Raw genomic sequence first — 18707 nt, forward strand, 5'->3', positions numbered from 1 at the left:
GGTTCTCCGGTATTTTTTTCCCATCCAGCATGGTTCAGCACATTTGACGTCGTTAGCTCAATGTAGGGCATTCCATTCGTGTTCGTCTTGATCTAGTCTGCCCAAGTGCTGTTGTTCTGCGAACGAGATGCCATCAATGGCGTCCCGGTCCTTCAGCATCCGGGTCTCAACATGGCACGCCAGAGAAGATGGCCGCCAGATATGTTGTTGGGGTTGTTCGTCTGCTCAATAGCATTCCTCTGCGATGGCGCCGCCACTCGAACATCATCCTCGAACGACGTCGAACAGAACCCGAACGCAATACATGTTTTGCCACAACCTCGACCACAGACCTTGACCCGTAGACGTCAAGATGGTCACGCTCAGGTCAACCACATGTCGAGGACATCAACAACAATAGCACCGACACCAACGAAACCATCTCAGCGGATTGTGCCAACCACATCAACAGCCTACTATACAGTCACCGTCACTGCGAGCCCGACTCCCCGAAAGCGCAACTTTGTCGACATCAGTGAGCTTCTTGAGTCAATAGACTCGCTACAAGAAGCACTTGCTTCGGCAACAGCCAGCGCAGTGTCTCTGTCACGAGAATTTGCGGTTTCCATAAACCAACTGGAATCTTCAACCCAGTATCTTGGCGCATCGGCATCGAGTGCGCTGTTGGTTGCGGAAGCATCAGCCTCGAAAGCGCTGGCGGCAGCTGAGGCTTCTGCTGCCAAGGCGCTCTCTGCCGTGGAAGAATCAGCTGCTAGTAGCATCAGCGAGGTGTTAGCAGTGGCCACCTCGACAATCCCAAGGACAAGCAATGATACCTATCGGGTAAGGCTTTGCAGTCTCCTGGATGTTCTTGTACTAATGCTAACAGTGAGACAGACACAAGTAGACAATGGAGATGAGTCCAGTGTGTCTCCAGCTATTGTCGGCATTGCTGTCGCGGTCTCGGTGGTTGGTTCGTCACTTATATCTCTGCTCGTGTTCTTTTTCTTCACGCGACGTCGCAAAGCTAAGCAACGTGCGCAAGAGGAAGAAAATGAAATGAATGCTGCCCTCGACCGAGCCATTGTTTCCTACATTGTCAAGGAGCTACCAAGCCCTCAAGGGTCGACAGGTCAACAAACCGGGCAACGACAATTTGGGATTGAAGACAAGGAGGAAGGCGATGCAGGAAACTCTTTCGCGCCAAGTCCACCCGGACCTACTGAGCCGACCCCAACAGGTCCCTCAGACTTGCACCATGTGGAAGAGCTCCCACCGACACCACCCTCACCTCAATCGGGCATGATACCAATACAAGCAATGCCCTCGCCCAAGCTATCGACACAGCCTCCATCCTCACAGTCATCTTTAGACAGGGCGCCTCGGGGCATGTCACGTTCTAGATCCCACAGGTCGCCAAGGATGGCGAAACCACCACCAGCTCACATGCGGTCTCATTCTCAAACGACCCCTTCCCCGAGTGTGAGATCCGGTAACTTTGGTCATCAACCATCCGCTTCCGACGCATCTGGTGGGTCAGCCTGGTATCAGCCCAGCATGACGCCCTCGTCGATTGCTATCAGCAGGGCGCTCAGCCGGCGGACGGCGTCTTCCCACTTTATGGACAGTGCCGAGAAGATTTATGGTGATATTCTCACAAGTCCGTTGGAGAAGGATCCGCTGGAAGCGCCATATCAGCCGGCCCCTGAGTCGCCGGTAAATACACTCCCCAAATCCTCGTCAGAGGTGAAACGAGAGGATGTAGGGTGGCCTTTGCCGGCGAAGGAGGCATGGCTCTGATCTTAATGGGGGAAATGTGCTTGTTCAGGTCTGGGAGTTTGGGAGTTCTGGGCAGAATGGGTGGTCTCCCTGTCTTCCGAAGCAACGTGATAGCATCAATGTACATTATTTTGCAGCGCTATATACCACAATATCTGAAGTTTTTCTCACCCATCAATAATGCAGTCGCTGTTGTGCATATGACCAGTGAATTACGATATGGTTTATGATCAGTTGGACAGAGCTTACTCTTCGTGGTGATGGTGGTGTCGTGTGCCCCTTTTTCCGGGAAGAAGCCACAGAATATTAGCTTTGGCTGAGGCTTATCTCCGGAATAAACTGTCCGCTGGGTGGACTGTTGAGAGGCTCTCATTGGCCATCGGTTGGTGGGGTAAGAACGAACAACTACCGTTTTCCAACGGAGTCAAACGGAAGGCTTGAAAGACAAGATGCAAATTTGACATATCAAAACCTAAAAATCTCTGACTGCAATACTCCCAAAGCATGGAACAATGGATTGAGGCATTGATATGGTAGCGGTAGTGTCAAGAGAAAACAAGGCGTCCCTGCATGTTCCAGCGTCTTCTCGATAAACGTCCAAGCTCCACGTGAAGCTAGGTATCCGTAGGTTGCCAAGTTTCCAGTCAGCTGGGAGCTTCCGGTGATGACGACAATCTGGTGACAGTCTGTGTGCAGCCATTTTTAACCTTCTCTTCCAGCCTGAAACTACGCGCCCTCTTTTTCTTTTTCTTTTTCTTTTTTGCTTCATTGTCTATGTAAATTATTGATACCCGAATCCAAACACACAGCTACCAAACCCAGTAGCAACTAACTGGTCCTCGAGCTTCCAACGCAGTTTCCCGCGGCCCATCAAAGCAACGTCAGACCCCTGCGGCTGAGCAAAGAACGTCAGTGACGCACGTCCCACTGAAACTGCCGAGCACTCACAAAGCATCCATCGGAAAGCACCACCTTTTTTCGACGACGTACGAAACAACTCCACCAGCCACCTCTTCCAGCTCCCAGCTCCCAGCTCGACAACACCAAACGCCGCCAGCTTCAACCAAGTGCGCAACCTTCCAGCTCACTCCGACGAAAAATCCTTTACCTTTATCCCTAGACCGTCACGATGGCTCCCCCGCCGCCGGCCGACATGCCTCTTCCCCAGAGGCTGCAAAAACTGGCCTCGACCTTGCAGTGTACGTGTGCATTTCCTCCCGTTGCTGTCGCCTTTTCGGTATCACCACTACTGCCGGACTGCTGCACGTCGTTGCAAGTTCTCTGCTAACATGTGAATGTGTCGTAGTTGCTTGGTTCGCTGGGTATGTTGAGCTGCCTTTATCCGATACCGATGCCGATGCTGCCACGCTATGAAATCCAAACATGGAGCTCGGAGCTGGACACCGCAGAGTGAGAAAATGAAGCTAACCCTGGACCACAGTCACGCCGTTCTTATCCTCTGCATCACCAGATATGCCTTCTCATGGATACGATTTAACTACTACGGTGGCATGGCCTCGTTCTGCTATCGGTCTGCCTTCGTTGCCGCGGCTAGCACATACGGCATCGTGGTGTACAAGACATGGCGGGCTCGCCAAAAGACGGGCGCCAAGCAGCCCGGCGGTGCCTTGGGTTATCTCTCGGATGAGAACGTGCAATACCTCTGTATGTCTGGTTTCGGAAGGGTGACAAGGTTCTGCTTGCTAACAAAAGTCCTAGTGATGGCCCTCGTCTGGCTCTTTATGCCCCAGTACCCTCTTGCGCTCCTCCCGTACGGCATCTACTCGATCTTCCACGTCGCCACATACACCCGTGCCAACGTTATCCCAACCATTGCTCCTCCCCAGAAGCTGGTTCCAGGTGCTGCCGCTTCCCCCAACGGCAAGCCCCAGTATGCGCCCCACCCCATGGCTGATGCCATCGGCAGCTTCGTCAAGAAGTACTACGATTCCTCTATGTCGGTTGTTGCCAGCCTGGAGATTGCTCTTTGGGCTCGTATCTTCCTGTCTGCCCTCTTCTTCCAGCGCCGTTCGTGGATCCTGATCGCTGTTTACACCGCTTTCCTTCGCGCCCGCTACGCTCAGAGCAGCCATGTCAAGAACTCGTTTGCCCAGTTTGAGGCGCGCGTTGACAACCTGATTGGTGCTCAGGGTACTCCCCCTGGGGCTCGCCAGGCTTGGGATACTGTCAAGGGTGTCGCGAGGCAGTTTCACGGCGCGACTGACGTCAACAAGTATGTCAACGGCGCTGCTGCTCCTAAGAAGTCATCTTGAATAGATCAACACTAAGCTAGAGAGCTAAGCCGCACGACATGACAATGGAACAAACTACGGCGGCGAGTCATACTCCTTGCGAGAGGGGAAATAGGGAGCATGATCTGGGTACAGAGTGGAGGATGAGAAGCACGGTGAAGCATATGCATCTGCCAGGATGCGGGAGAGTAGGACAGAGGAAGCAAAGAGCTGGATATGTGGCTGCAGGCTGATCATTGCTTGGAGGGGTAGTGGTGTTTGCGCTTTTACGTCTCATAGGTTATGGACTCCCTTTCTTTCTTCTTGGTATTGCGGTTTTGTTTCTGATGAGGAGTTTGGCTGGGGGAAATACGCATGAGACAGGATGGTCAGGATGAGGTTATAGGTGTTGATTTCTTCTTGCACCTCCTGTGTCACGAGTTCGTTTTTATCTTTAGGGGGCAAGAGTGTGATAGCGGGAATGGCATCCTATGACCGATGAGCGTGATTGCTTTGATGTGAAGTGGTGTGGAGGGAGCTGATGCCAAGACATGGTCCCTTTGAACTTTGAACCCCACTTGGTACACCAACCATGACGTCGCTGCGCGCTGGTGGGCGCTGGCAGGCACCGACAAATCAATTGAGTTGAGCTGTAACATCACGCGACAACGCTAGATTTGTATTCGCGACCCTTTTCCCTGTTCTATCATCGTTGTATATTTCTACCATTTTGGCACTTCTCCTGATGCCGGCATTATAACACCGCCCAAAATCAACCAACCTCCCGCCACGACAATGACCTCCCTCCTCCGGCAGCTCGTCGCCGGGCCCCGCGTCAAACACCAAGACACGGGGCTGGACCTGTGCTATGTGACCAAGAAGATAATCGCGACGTTTGTTTGCCTTCCTCCTTCTCTCCCAACACCAACCCTTTGACCGTGTTCTAATGTAGGATGTGTGCGAAATTAGATCAGGACCGAGCCAGACGTACCCCCAGCTAGCCTACCGCAACCCCCTTGACCGATTAGTTTCCTTTCTTGACGCCCGCCACGGGAAGGAGTGGATGATTTGGGAGTTTCGGGCCGAGGGGACTGGGTACCCAGACGAGGCGGTCTACGGACGGGTGAAGCATTACCCTTGGCCGGATCATCACCCGCCGCCGTTTTGTGTGGTGCCTGTGGTGATAGGCGGGATGAGGATTTGGTTGAATCCTGCTACGGAAGGGGAGGATTTGGAGGAAGTTATAAAGAAGAGGGTGGTGGTTGTGCACTGCAAGGCTGGCAAGGGGAGGTCAGGGACGATGGCGTGTAGTTATCTTATTGCGGAGGAGGGTTGGACGGTGGAGGATGCGCTGAGACGGTTTACGGACCGGAGGATGAGGGTTGGGTTTGGGGAGGGGGTGAGTATTCCTAGCCAGTTGAGGTGGGTTGGGTATGTGGATCGGTGGGCGAATAGAGGGGGGAAGGTGTATAGGGATGGGCCGGTGGAGATACTGGAGGTGCATGTTTGGGGGTTGAGGAACGGGGTCAAGGTCGAGGTGGAGGGGTATGTGGAGGAGGGGAAGAAGATTCGGTGTTTTCACACTTTTACGAAGGAGGAGAGGGTGGTGGTTGAGGGGGGTGCGCCGGGGGGTGGGGGGTTGAAGGATTTTATGTGGGATATGTATGGGGGGGTGAAGCAGGAGGAGGGGGCAGAGGAGGGAGTCAAGACGGGGGTGGTGGGGGATGGTGATGGGAGGAGTTTGTCGAGGAGTTCGTCCAAGAGGTTGAAGGAGGGGTTGAAGAAGAAGTTATCTGTCAGGAAAAAGGACACATCAGCGGCATCTTCGACGACCAGTCTTGACAAGTTGGCGACGGGCGCGGCGCAGAAGCAGAAGAGCAAGACGATTGCTCTCCAGCCTGAGGGGGCTGCTGCAAAGGCGGATGGTGACCAGACCTCACTTCCGGCCAAGACAGAGTCACGGTCACAGTCGACAACCAGTCTACAGAATGCAGGCACCTTCTCGTTTGCTGATCCGTCAGAACCGGGCGGGCAAGCAGTCATCTTTAAGCCTGCAAAACCGATCCGGATACCAAACAGCGACGTCAACATTTCGGTCGAGCGAAGAAACAAGGCACCGGGGAGCATTGGGTTAACCATGGTCACGGCTGTCGCCCATGTCTGGTTCAACACATTCTTCGAGGGCAACGGTCCCGAGCAAGGCGGTAAACCGGACGATAGCGGAGTCTTCACGATTGACTGGGACAAGATGGACGGCATCAAGGGCTCAAGTCAGCGCGGAACAAGAGCTTGCGACAGGATTTCTGTGGTCTGGAGGACTGCGGCCGTCAGCGATATTGGAGAGGGTGGTGAAGCGCCAGGAGTATTTATTCATGAGCCTGGAGAGGGCAGCCCTGTGCCGGAAATGAAGGCAGCTGACTGGAAGGGTGACGGAACGGAGAACCCGACTGCTCAAAAGACACTTGGGTTGCGGGTGGAGGATCCCGAGAGTGCAAGTGTTAGTAAGGCTAGCAGTGTCAAGAGCCAGGAGTATGCGATTGCACCTTCCAACAACAGTAGTGAGATGGCTAAAGTGGAAGAGGAGGATGAAGACTTGAAGGGGGTCAAGGTTAGCGGTCCCGCTGGGGAGGAGGTGCTGGATGGGGTTGCGGGTGGAGATGGTGAGCCACCGAAGAAGGAGAAGGCTGATGAGACGGCCAAGAGGGGGTTCATCATTGAGTGAGAGTAAGCTTTGTCTACGGGTTATGCTGCGTATGTCAATATAAGCAAGGCGTTTGGTATGGTTAAACAGTGGTAAGGAATACAGAACATTGGGTTGTGTAGGCACCTTGATAACACAACCGAGGGTGCCAGGGGTATTCCATGGTTTGCTTTCCGCCCCTCAACAGGGGAGTTGAAACTTGAGATGGTCAAAGAACTCTTGGAGGCCTTGACGGATAACCGGTGAACGTTCCGTCGGAAAATGAAATTGGTACTCTTTGCTTTGGCTCGTGGTTCAAGTCCCTGTGTAAGTTCATGTGGGTTCTCCCAGAACGCCGTGTAACAGAAGGTTTCCAGCCGTCGAACAAAGTTTGCACCATGATGGCCGGTGATTCATCAACGTAGAGTCAGTGTTTGGTGGGAATTTGCATGATGATGAGTTGAGGACTTCGTAGATCAAGTGTCCGTTTAGATGCGATAGTATCCCCCTGGGGCGTTGGTGATTCACTTGCTTGATGATTCACTTGCTTGATATGACAGAACAGCTGACGAAAACAGTAGGGTTCACGTGCGGCAAAGGAGCCGGCTATCGATAAGACAGGATGCTCGGCTTAGTGGAGTACGGATGGCAAGGTACCTGGGGAAGCTCGGGCTGGACCCATCTCCACTGTATCCATTGTTTCTTTCAACTTTTTCTCTTTCGACCGCCATGGGCCCTTTACCCTTCCGACACCCGCAGCAGAGCTTATAGACTATTCACTGGCTTCCTGACGACACACTTTCGCTTTTCCTTTTCCCATCACCACCAACCTCTCCGTCGTTCAGGTACGTAAGAGCAACCCCGGTCACCGTTGCCCTCTTGGCGCCTGTACATTCTCGCAGCACACTTCGCCCCGCAGCCGATGTTCCCCGCTAACAGCGCAACCTGCAGACCAAAAAAAAAAAACTTGACGATTTGTTCGGGTCTTGTCTGACGCAGACAGGCCCCTCTTGATTCTTCTTCTTCATCATGTCGGCAGAAATGGCGAACGAGATCAAGCTGATCAGTGGCCGCAGCCACCCCGAGCTGAGCGACAAGATTGCGAAGCGGTACGAACTCCCCCCCGGACAGCGGGACAGACAGACAAGAGAGAGAACGAGAACGAGAACACGGACAGAATAGTAGAGCGCGCTTTTGCTGATTCACTTACACAGACTCGGCATTGAGGTGGCGAGGACCATCTCCCTCAACTACTCCAACCAGGAAACCTCCTTCACTGTCGGCGAGTCGGTCCGCGACGAGGATGTCTTCATTGTGCAGTCCACCGCTACCGGCGACGTGAACGAGGGCTTGATGGAGCTGTTGATCATGATCTCGGCCTGCAGAACTGCTAGGTGGGCAACGACATGACCATCACCGAGTGAACTGCACGTTTGCTGACCTTGTGGCTTTGCGCGCAGTGCGAGGAGGATAACAGCTGTTATGTAAGAGCTTTCAAACAGATCGCGCCAATTCCCACCATGACGGATACGGGCGCTGACTGACCATTGCAGTCCCAACTTTCCCTATGCTCGTCAGGACAAGAAGGACAAGTCCAGAGCTCCCATCAGCGCCAGATTGGTCGCCAACATGCTCCAGACAGCTGGCGCGAACCGTAAGAGAGCCGCGCTCAATCTCGCGGCGCAATGCTGACAGACACAGACATCGTGACGGTCGACCTCCACGCTTCTCAGATCCAGGGCTTCTTCAGTGTCCCAGTCGATAACCTCTACGCTGAGCCCTCTTTCCTCCGCTACATCAGGGAAAACTTCAACCCAGAAGACTGCGTCATTGTGTCACCCGATGCCGGCGGTGCCAAGCGCGCTACCTCGATTGCCGATCACCTCAACACCGCTTTCGCTCTCATCCACAAGGAGCGGCCCAGGCCAAACGTTGTCGGTCGCATGGTCCTTGTCGGCAACGTTGAGGACAAGGTTGCCATTCTCGTTGACGACATGGCTGATACCTGCGGCACTCTGGTCAAGGCTGCCGCGGTGCTCAAGGAGAACGGCGCCAAGTCGGTGCTGGCCCTTGTTACCCACGGTATTCTGTCTGGCAATGCCATCGAGACCTTGAACGGAAGCGTCCTCACCGCCCTGGTGGTCACCAACACTGTGCCACTCGGCGACAAGGTGCAGAGGTGCCCCAAGCTTCGTGTTATCGACATCAGCCCGACCGTTGCCGAGGCCATCCGTCGTACTCACAATGGTAACTGCCATATCTCTCCGCTCCCTGTGCTCTGTACTGACCTGTGTAGGCGAATCCGTATCGTATCTTTTCACTCACGCCCCCGTCTAAATATGCGGGTTGGCGGATAATTCATCATGCATTGGTAGGAGTTTAAAAACTGGTAAACGACATGAAAATGACGAGAGGTGAGGTGTGAGCGCTGCGTTCTTGATCCGGGCGGTGGACTGCCACGTCTGTTTGTTCTCGTCTGAGAACTCGTGTCTGGGGCAGGCAGTGGGCAAGTGAAAGTCCAGCCATCCCGAATACCATTTGAGGGGTATTGCTTTGGCGTTTGGGGAATTTTCGTACCGGGTATAATAGAGACGATATGATTCTCTAAGAAACAAATATATCATGATTTTTTGCTGATCTCAGTTTTATCCTCCTTTTGTGAGAATACCGCAATGCCGGTCTGAACAGTGGGTGTCCCAAGTATCACTATCGATGAGGTTTGAATATGCAGTTGGTATTTCTGAGAATAATAGGGGGTCTGTTTGTTTTTAAAATGGGGTCCGCCTCCGCTATTTGAATGCTGTCGGGGTTCACGGGGAAGTAATGAGGGGACTAATGGGGGTCTTCTTGTAGGCGGTTGTTTGAAGAAAGGGCTCTGTCTGGTTCTAACTTCGGCGATGTTGGATAATAGAGTTGCAAATGAACTATAGGTTGTTGAATATAAATACCGGCCTACAAAACGACAACACAATGCCCCGGAAGCCTCCGTCCCACCGGGATCGCTGATGATCATCGTGGCCTTGGATACTACATTCAAACGGCCAGCCCCCTCTTAACAAATCCATGTCGCTGTTTGGTTCCTTTGCTACCACGAAATCTACACTCCCGACCATAGCTGATAAAAAGGCCCGACATCATACTTTTCGTCCCGGGAGATAACCCTATTGGGCTGATTTTCCGTTAATCTGCACCCACTACGGGAGGTGCCGATGCAGCGGGGGAAACGATCGGGGGTGCCGACGCCACGTCTGAGTTGACGACATTTGAATCTGTCGGGTGAGTAAGGCCAACAACTCCTGTAACCTCAACCCTCAAGCACAAGAGAGGCAGAGCACAGCCTTGCTTGCTCAGCCAGTCTACCTCATCGTTGACCGAGTGGGGAGTTTTGCGTGCCAAGCATCTACAGCTCCGGCGGTGAAACATGAAACATAGGGAGAGAATGGGAACCGATAAATATCACAGTGTTTGTCTGAGATGGATGTCATCATGTCTTGGGTTACCGGACCGTTCACACCGAGACAAACATTGTGGATCCTGTCGGCTTCAAGAATTCATCGCTATATCCATCGAAAAATCACATCAGTTCACAACTTCATATCCTGTCTCGTTTGCAAGCTCCCCATCTACCTTGCAATGTCCTCTCTCACATATGTTGTCGACGAGCTCGCCGCTGAGGTCCCTCACGATACCTGGGTCAAGATCCCATCATCACCGACCAAGATTGAAGAGATCACATGGCAAAACTTTACCTTCCAGCAGCTCGGCCAAGCGGTAGACAGGCTAGCTCACTGGATTGACGAACACTTGGGTCCGGCTGGCTTGGGCCGGGACGAGTCCCTTGCCTACACGGGCATCAACGATATTCGATACCCCATAGTCATCCTGGCAGCGTTGAAGACCGGGCACAAGGTTGGTAACACCGTGTGAGGTTACCGCGACCAACTCTAACAAATAGCAGAGCCTTCTATTATCGCCCAGAAACTCCGTTGAAGGCCACTGCGCTCTCATAACCCCTACCCGCTGCACCAAACTTCTTCACAGCCAAGAGCTCTCCGACCAAGCATCTGAAATCGGTCAAAAGTTCGGCCATCTCACCGTCCTCCGCATCCCAGACCTGGAACACCTTCTCGAGACCACCAACCACCCCACCCCGTACCAGAGCAAATGCAATGATACGACCCCCGACCACGAGACAGTCATGATCCTCCACTCAAGCGGCACCACCGGCCTCCCCAAGCCCATCCCCCTCAAAGCCGGCGTCCTCACCACCGCCGGCAGACTACTCGCCACCCTCCCCACCCCCGCCGGCCGTCTAAACACCCACGACCCGCTCTACACCACCCCCCTCATCCTCTCCATGCCCCCCTTCTTCCACGCCTTTGGCATAAACCTCCTCGTTCGATCCCTCCACTACCGCCGCCCTCTCGTCCTCCTCCCACCCAGCATCCCCCCAACAGCAGAGCTGATGCTCCACGCAGTGAAAACCACCCGCCCGACAGGCATGGTCTGCACCCCTTCTATTCTGGAAGATATCTGCAGTTTGCCTCACGGGATTGAGACCCTCAGGGCGTCAGATATCGAGTGTATCTACTCCGGCGGTGCACCACTAGCCAGGTCATGCGGCGATGTCATTGGGGAGGAACTCTCCCCTCGTATCACGCTGCTGAACGGGATCGGCACGACCGAGATTTGGAACGCGACCGGGTATGCACCGCTGGACCCGAGGGATTGGGAGTATTTCGAGTGGAATCCTGCGGCCGGGGTTGTCATGGAGGGGGTTGGTGGAGACAAGAATACTGCCGAGTTGGTGATTAAGCGGTTGGGAGGGGAGGAGGGGAGGTTCCAGTTTGTGTTTTATAACTTTCCCGAGTTGGAAGAGTGGCGGACGAAGGACTTGTTTGAGCGCCATCCGCTGAAAGAAAATTTGTGGAGGTATGTGGGACGGGTGGATGATGTTATTGTGCTGAGTAATGGGGAGAAGCTGAATCCGGTGACGTTTGAGAAGATGGTGGAGGGGCATTCGATCGTGAAAGGGGCGGTGATGGTGGGGAGTGGGCGGTTCCAGACGGGACTGATTGTGGAGGTGCATGATGTGAGTTTGGGGGTGAAGGAGGTGGTTGAGAGGATTTGGGAGAGGGTTGAGGAGGCGAATGAGCAGTACCCGGCTCATGCGAGGGTGTGGAAGTCGATGGTGAGGGTCGCGCGACAAGACAAGCCGTTTGAGAGGACGCCGAAGGGGACGGTGATGAGGAGGAATACGTATGTGGCTTATCAGGCCGAGATTGAAGAAATGTATGCCAGTGCGATGGTTATCAATGGGGTTGCAGCTGAGGGTGTGTTGGACGAGACCATGATCTTGGCTCAAATTCGGGATGCGGTCAACAGCGTGATCAAGCGACGCGGAGACGTTACAGACGACACTAACCTGTTCGCCCTTGGCTTCGACTCCCTTCAAGTCCTTCAGCTCATCCTCACCCTCAAAAGCACCGTCCAATCCAGCCTGCAAGGCAAATTCGCGCTCCGTCTGGTCTACGAGAACCCCAGCATCAGCCAACTTCACCGCGCTCTCTGCTCTGCACCAGCCACCGCCACCACCAACACGTCAAGAGCAGACAAATTCGACGCGCTCATCAAAGAATACACCCCCTCCCTCCGCCTCCCCCGTCCTTCCCACACCGAACCCAAAGGCTTCAAAGTCATCCTCACCGGCACAACCGGCACCCTCGGCTCCTCCCTGCTCTCCTCCCTCCTGGCCAACCCAACCATAACCCACATCTATTGCCTCAACCGCTCCAAACCCATCTCCCCCAACACCTCCCAAGTTACATACCTCCAAACCGACCTCCTCCACCCTACCCTCGGCCTCTCATCCAAAACCTACAACACCCTCAAACACCCGCAACTGCTAATCCACTCCGCCTGGCCCGTTAACTTCAACCTCCCCTTCGACTCCTTCCTCCCTTCCATCTCCGGCACAGCCAATCTCATGGCCCTCAACCCAGCAAAATTCGTCTTCATCTCCTCCATCGCCACCGCCATGGCGGGGACCTCACCTGTCCCGGAAAACTTCACCCAAGACCATAACCTCCCCTTGTCAACAGGGTACGCCGAGTCCAAACACCTCGCCTCCTGTGTCCTGGCCACCTCCCCCATCCCGAGCACAATTCTGAGGGTAGGGCAGCTTGCTGGGAGGGCAGATGGTGTAGGGAGACAGTGGAATAAACACGAGTGGGTTCCTAGCTTGTTGCAAACATCCCTCAACATGGGGATGATCCCGTCCACCTTGGGGGGGAACCAAAAATCAGTGGATTGGATACCCGTTGATCTTGCCGCTGAGGCGATTGTGGAGCTGGGGTTGGGGGGCAGTGGGGAGGGGAGGGAGTGTTACAATGTTGTCAACCCCTCCTGTGCTGATTGGGAGGGGACGATGATTGGCGCCGTGCAGGAGTATGCAGGCAAGACTGAGAGGGGTGAGCTAAAGGTGGTGGGGGTAGCAGAGTGGTTGGATGCTTTGGGGGAAAAGAACGACGCAGAACGGTACCCGGCCTTGAAGCTGAAGGAGTTCTTTGAGGAGTGGAGAGACGAGAGACAGGGTCCGGTCATCTTTCAGACAGACAAGGCCGAAAAGACAAGCCAGACGATGGGGAAGATGGCAGCTGTGACCGGGGAGATGATGAGTCGGTGGCTGGACGCTTGGGCTTTTTGACACGATAGGGTGTTAGACCGTAGACATGGACAGGAATAGACCATCCCTCGCGCAACTCATGCCTTCCATTCGGGTATTTAGATCCCCATATCATCATCACTATCCCCATCCCCACCGTAACCACCCCTGCCCCCATCTCCCCCACCCAGATCCATCTCTTCCTCTTTTTCTCGTCTCGCCGTCTCTACCGCACCACCAATCTTCCTCACCCCATCCACAACCCCCAAGACAAACCCCCTATTCTCTGCCAACTCCATCGCTCCCACGCCACGCAAACTAACCACACCCCCTTGTCCTTCCGCCCCCAGCGTCTCCGCCGAATCTCTCATCTTCGCCGCCCTGACCTCCACCAAATCCCGTAACAACCCCCTAATCTCACTGGTATTCCCCCCCAAATCATCGCTCGCGTGCGTTATAAGCACCTCGGCAACCTCCAACCAGTGGTACGGCAAATACCCCGCCGGCGCGGCGCTGGTACAATTACTCCGAAACGGCGGGCTCAATATTACTTCGCTGCTGTCACCCCCACCTATCCTCCCCGCATAACCAGGTTGTGACTGTCTCGCTCGTGAAGCGGTAGGCATTGGCTCCGAGAAAGCGTGAGGGTGCACTTTCGTCTCTCGGTGGACAATGTCGGCTAGGGAGGCGGGGTGCAGCCATGGTGGGGGGACGATGTTGGCGCGGCGCTGCTTTTTGAGGAGGAGGGCTAGCCAGAGGGGGAGGTCGGCTCGGTGGGGTGGGCGGAGGGGGGGGGTTTTGCCCTGTGGTGGACGAGATGTTAGACCAGGCGGGGAAAAGGGAGAGGTGGTGGCGGTGGGAAACATACCGACAGCAGATCGATGCTTTCTAATCGTTGTCTAGGAACCACTGTGACGAGCTCCATTTCGGCGACAAAGGCGACCTCGGAATGGGTAAGGCCTAATGGTAGAGGAAGAGCCATTGTGAATGGTTGATGGGGGGCGGGAGTTGCTGGTGGGTATCGTGGAATTCGGAAAGTACTGTGGTATATAGCGTCACCTCTTCATGTCGTATTTTGGTTTGTTATATGATTTTAGTCGCAATCCGAGAGCTCTGGCGGTTGGGAATTAACTGAACTGCCATCGAAAGTCGGCGTGTCGCGTAAAGTGAAAACGCGGGGCACTGACGTCGCCTGGGGCCCACAAGGCTGGACCGCCAAGCCACTAGGAAAAAGGGGTTTATAGGGGGTACCCTAACCCTGAATCAGGTTGTTTCCTTGCTTGTGATCTTGATCCAACCCCTATGATCTATCTGAGCTATGACACTTGCATACTGCCGCAAAGAACCTTGTACTTCCGCCAATACAACAAGATCCCACACTTCGGACAAAGATCTGTCCCCTTGTCACCCGTAGGAAAACAAGCTTTCGGATATATTGGCTTGGTCAGCCGCGAAAAAATGGCAATATACAAGGTCGATTACGGAACAAAACTGTCCAAAAAACATCTATGGTATCAAAATGTATCTACAACCAATCCCTCACACATGACACGTTGCGTCTAGGGTAATTATCCTCAGTGGTGACGGGGCTGCAGCATAGGGCTCCCGTCTGACATGAGCAGGGCGGTAAGAATCTTCCCCCAATGTCGTCACAAAAATATCTTCTTTCGGCTGATTGGGTAAGCAAACCGCTTCATTGGTCGAGGTACTGAAGTGCTGGATCAATAGCACCGCCATATTCACCGCTTGATGAAAGGTCCTGGCCGAGGATCCCGAGAGCTGCTCGACTGTCCCAGAAGCCGTCTCGTCGTGGGTATTGTGTGAGCAAGGCGGTGGCGTCTGCTCGGATGGTGGGATCCAAGCATTTGGTTGCCGCAATGTAGAGAGCGCAAGTCGGCCCGCTGTCCAAGGTGAATATTTCGCTACATCCTTTGGAGACGGGTTGGTTGTCCAAGAGGACTCCGGAGAGGCGCACCATTTCTTTGAACTGCGATGTGATCTGTTCAGTGCCGTAGTGGTCTTGAAAGCCACAAGTGTTGATGTAGGCGTGAAGCACGATAGACTGGAGAAGCAGAGACGTCGCCTGAAGATAAGATGACCCCTTCCGAGGAGAGCTTGCCGGATTGTAAAGCGGGCAAAACATGTCATTCCACCGTTCTAACATTCCAAGACACTGTGATTGCATGGTCTTGATCCCGGGCAGAAAGTCTCCATCCGCGTATGTTGGCCCAGCCATGGCTTGGCTGAAGTACAATGTCCAGTGCTGGATCGCGTCCCACCATCTTCTGGCCTCCCCGAGCCCGGAGAACTTGGTGGGCATGTCGTCTAGTGAAAGCCTGCTGTTGATTTCGATGGGTACTTGAACTGAGCCAGTCATGAGGCCGATAGACCAAGCAGACCATTCCATCCTCTCAAATACTTGCAGAATCTCGTCTTCTAGTTCGAGCTGGCCCACGCTTGCTTGCCCTGTGAGCATGAGACTGCCAAAACTGATATGATTGACGGCAGCTCCGTGGCTCCCATGCAAAATCTCAAAGCACGCAAAGAGAATGCAAGCAACAACTGCCACACGTAGAGTAGAAGCAGAGTTTGGCTCCTGTTGAAGTCGGATCAGTCGGATTGCTTGTCCGTAGTGCGTGAGGGCCGCGTTGTAGTGATAATCGTTGCCGTCCCCTCCTGAGGGCCCTGCTGGAACAATGTTTGGAAAAAGCGAGCAGGCAAGAGCACCAATGGCCATGAGAGCATACCGAATGGCTGGTTCAACTTGGCTTATCTGTGGGATTGTTTGGGTGAACAACCGAGAGGAAAACCAGCCTCCCCCGAGATTATTGGCCAGACTGGACCAACAGTCACAATAAAATGTCTCCCAGTGCTCGTCAAATTCATTGTTTTGGGAAGACTCCTGTGAGGAGTTTTCTCCCGCGCCATACTGGTCGCTCAGCTGCAGTGCCTCGAAATTGTCGGGAAGCCCCGAATCGCTCTTCTCAGACCGGGCTGATGGGGAAGACAGCCGTTGTCGTTTGTCGTCTCTCGGGGGCGCCAGTTCGGCTGTCTTGTACCCATCACAGAATCCTTGCCATTTCAAACATCGCTGGCATGCAGGCTTGTCCTCGTCGCATTTCACATGTCGTCTCCTAAAAGGCACACCGTTGTCAATATGGCGCCCATGGTGTGTTGGAACAAACAGGCTGCCGAATGATGACCTACTTGCCTGCAGCAGCAACTCTCAGTCAGTAATAGGCCTCTCGTTTATGCAGCATTTCGAGACTAGTGACCCACATGTAACACAACCGGAGCGCACTTTCGGTACGCTTGCCCTTGTGGCTCGTGGCCGGTGGTCCAGGCTGAAGACAAAAGACTGCGGACCAGAACTGTGTTGCGAGTAAGCTAGATCAGTTTCGGCCATGCAAGCGATAGCGAGAGTTCAACCCACCCTTCTGGCACATTACTATCCCCAGTAGACCACGGAGTCTTGACCTTGAACATGCCAGTTCTCTTAGAGGAAGACATGATGGATATTAGATGATCTGGGATCGAAGAGAATGAGTAGATCTTCGGATCACCTGTCCACACACCCAACCTCTCGATAAGGGGGGACATCGAGTCCAATTTGAGGAAAACAGACCCAAAAGTGTATGGTGCCAAGATGGTGGCTTTGTGATTCTGAATCCAGGGTCCGGGTTATCAAGAGGTACTGCTGTGCTCGGCATGTCGGGTTGAATAAGACGAACGTCACAAACCTTGCCGCCATGAGGAGGTAAATGCGGAAGCCTGGTGGGTACGGTTGCACCACATCATCTAGGGTGTGCCGATAGCTTCCGGCAATGGATGGGTATGGGACGTACTTGTCGTATCAGGGGGCTGAGATAAGTCGTGATCCTGAGCAAGATCAAAGTATATGCCAGGTACAGCCACTCTGGGTTGGAACGTGGTTGTGGATTCGGGTCGAAATACTCCACCCATCGTCCCGTTTCTTGGTGCCTGTGACATGACAAGGAGTCTGGAAGCGGGGGACCGGGCGGACAGACAGTGTGGGGGGATGTTCTTTTGTTCCATACCGTGGCGCCGTCACCGGTGTCTAAGTGGTCTGAACATTGACCATTCAGCTATCGCCCGGTAACTGCCATAATGCCGGTCGAGCTGTCTACCACACGGCGTCAAGCTCGAAGCCAATGACAGCACGAGCGAGAGCGAGCGTTTCCTACACCAAAGGGACACAACGAAGCGATCTGTACAATCTGCAATCAGCACCATGTCAGCATCGAAACTGCATCACACCACGGGCCAATCCATACAATTACCACATGAGCGGAGGTTGTAAGGAGGCTTAGTCGCTTTAGCGGTCTTGGCCCTGCAAGTCGAGGAGCGGACGGGAAGCGGAGATGCGGCCGCATGCATGTGTCACTAATCCGTGGTTAGATGAATGACCTCCGGGTGGTGCTACCTCACATTACTGAAACGGGGTTGGTGTGAGATTGGGCTTCAAGATGGAGTCAAGAACGACACATACCGACTGTGGTACAATGTTGGTGGGTGAGCATTTGGGAGAAACACTTTGGTGGGCAAATTGCTGTAGTAAGCTGGCGCTTAACTCTGTTTGCCCTAGCGTGTGGCACTTGGCCAGATTATCAGGGCTAAATGTCCCTTTGAACAGACCTAAAGCCAACATCAACTCCCGAACATCACAATGCCTATTCCAAGTTGACCAACATCATGATTGCTGACTGTATCCAGGGATGTCAGGCAACGATTTACTTTCTTGCCATCAACCCGAGTGAATATACACGAACGGACTTCCCCCTTTCACCGCCAAACATCAACACCCAACCCTGAATTGCACAATTGCATCTCCAGATGCCAAGCAATCAGATTGGGAAGTAGCAAGGGTAGAAAACCATGTGAGTTGATTGGTCAAGCAACGATCCCATTCAACACACTCTGCCTTGCTGACAGCCTAAGCTGAGAATCTATCTTATTATTGCTTTCATTCAGCTCGCATTTTGTTGCACGGTACTGACATCACAGAGTTCAAAAAGAGTAACCCGTATCCGACCCGGACATCTCCTCCCACAATCCAATAACTCAAGTGCTCGACTTATCTCAAGTACATGTCGGACTTCTTAGGCAACGACAAAACCAACTTCTGGCGAGATTAGCGCCGCTGACGGTCAAATGTTTGGAACTCGAGCCGCAAACTTTATTTTCTTCCTGGAATGATATCCAATCGGTTACCGCTGTCGTGTTAATTAAGTCTTGGGGCAGGCCGAGGTCCAAATGTTACCTTGACTGACCTTACCATCTTCACGACGTTTCAGGGGAATCGACATTACCAGCTTCATCTCGCGCGACTCTATAGGATGGCCCTGTCAGCAGA

General features: G+C 53.6%; 7 protein-coding genes across 7 annotated transcripts; 5 read left to right on the plus strand and 2 right to left on the minus strand.

Moving 5' to 3' along the window:
• Window positions 1–171: 171 nt before the first annotated feature.
• Window positions 172–1931, plus strand: QC761_609710 (uncharacterized protein; the record flags this gene model as incomplete). The annotated part of the gene is made up of 2 exons (XM_062881381.1): window positions 172–822; window positions 877–1931. The coding sequence occupies 2 exons, from the start codon at window positions 172–174 to the stop codon at window positions 1777–1779; spliced, it is 1554 nt and encodes a 517-aa protein (XP_062730116.1). The 3' UTR covers window positions 1780–1931.
• Window positions 1932–2276: 345 nt separating this feature from the next.
• On the plus strand, window positions 2277–4031 carry POM33 (Transmembrane nucleoporin; the record flags this gene model as incomplete). The annotated part of the gene is made up of 4 exons (XM_062881382.1): window positions 2277–2957; window positions 3065–3080; window positions 3200–3423; window positions 3478–4031. Exons 1-4 carry the CDS (start codon window positions 2888–2890, stop codon window positions 4029–4031), a joined length of 864 nt encoding a protein of 287 aa, XP_062730117.1. The 5' UTR covers window positions 2277–2887.
• Window positions 4032–4784: 753 nt separating this feature from the next.
• On the plus strand, window positions 4785–6711 carry TEP1 (Telomerase protein component 1; the record flags this gene model as incomplete). The annotated part of the gene is made up of 2 exons (XM_062881383.1): window positions 4785–4882; window positions 4959–6711. 2 exons carry the CDS (start codon window positions 4785–4787, stop codon window positions 6709–6711), a joined length of 1851 nt encoding a protein of 616 aa, XP_062730118.1.
• Window positions 6712–7223: 512 nt separating this feature from the next.
• Window positions 7224–9311, plus strand: PRS4 (ribose phosphate diphosphokinase subunit prs4). The gene is made up of 7 exons (XM_062881384.1): window positions 7224–7514; window positions 7621–7778; window positions 7884–8063; window positions 8130–8153; window positions 8223–8323; window positions 8371–8916; window positions 8966–9311. The coding sequence occupies exons 2-7, from the start codon at window positions 7699–7701 to the stop codon at window positions 9004–9006; spliced, it is 972 nt and encodes a 323-aa protein (XP_062730119.1). The 5' UTR covers window positions 7224–7514; window positions 7621–7698; the 3' UTR covers window positions 9007–9311.
• A 615-nt stretch (window positions 9312–9926) lies between these two features.
• On the plus strand, window positions 9927–13375 carry QC761_609760 (putative NRPS-like protein biosynthetic cluster; the record flags this gene model as incomplete). The annotated part of the gene is made up of 2 exons (XM_062881385.1): window positions 9927–10578; window positions 10628–13375. Exons 1-2 carry the CDS (start codon window positions 10144–10146, stop codon window positions 13373–13375), a joined length of 3183 nt encoding a protein of 1060 aa, XP_062730120.1. The 5' UTR covers window positions 9927–10143.
• PSF2 (DNA replication protein psf2) lies at window positions 10153–14575 on the minus strand. The gene is made up of 2 exons (XM_062881386.1): window positions 14202–14575; window positions 10153–14136 (listed from the first exon to the last, which is right to left on the minus strand). Exons 1-2 carry the CDS (start codon window positions 14313–14315, stop codon window positions 13453–13455), a joined length of 798 nt encoding a protein of 265 aa, XP_062730121.1. The 5' UTR covers window positions 14316–14575; the 3' UTR covers window positions 10153–13452.
• Window positions 14576–14581: 6 nt separating this feature from the next.
• On the minus strand, window positions 14582–17777 carry QC761_609780 (uncharacterized protein). The gene is made up of 3 exons (XM_062881387.1): window positions 16767–17777; window positions 16635–16704; window positions 14582–16544 (listed from the first exon to the last, which is right to left on the minus strand). The coding sequence occupies exons 1-3, from the start codon at window positions 16931–16933 to the stop codon at window positions 15027–15029; spliced, it is 1755 nt and encodes a 584-aa protein (XP_062730122.1). The 5' UTR covers window positions 16934–17777; the 3' UTR covers window positions 14582–15026.
• Between the last annotated feature and the right edge of the window lie 930 nt (window positions 17778–18707).

The sequence above is a fragment of the Podospora bellae-mahoneyi genome, chromosome 6 (genome assembly GCF_035222275.1).
Source record: "Podospora bellae-mahoneyi strain CBS 112042 chromosome 6, whole genome shotgun sequence".
NCBI lineage: Eukaryota > Fungi > Ascomycota > Sordariomycetes > Sordariales > Podosporaceae > Podospora > Podospora bellae-mahoneyi.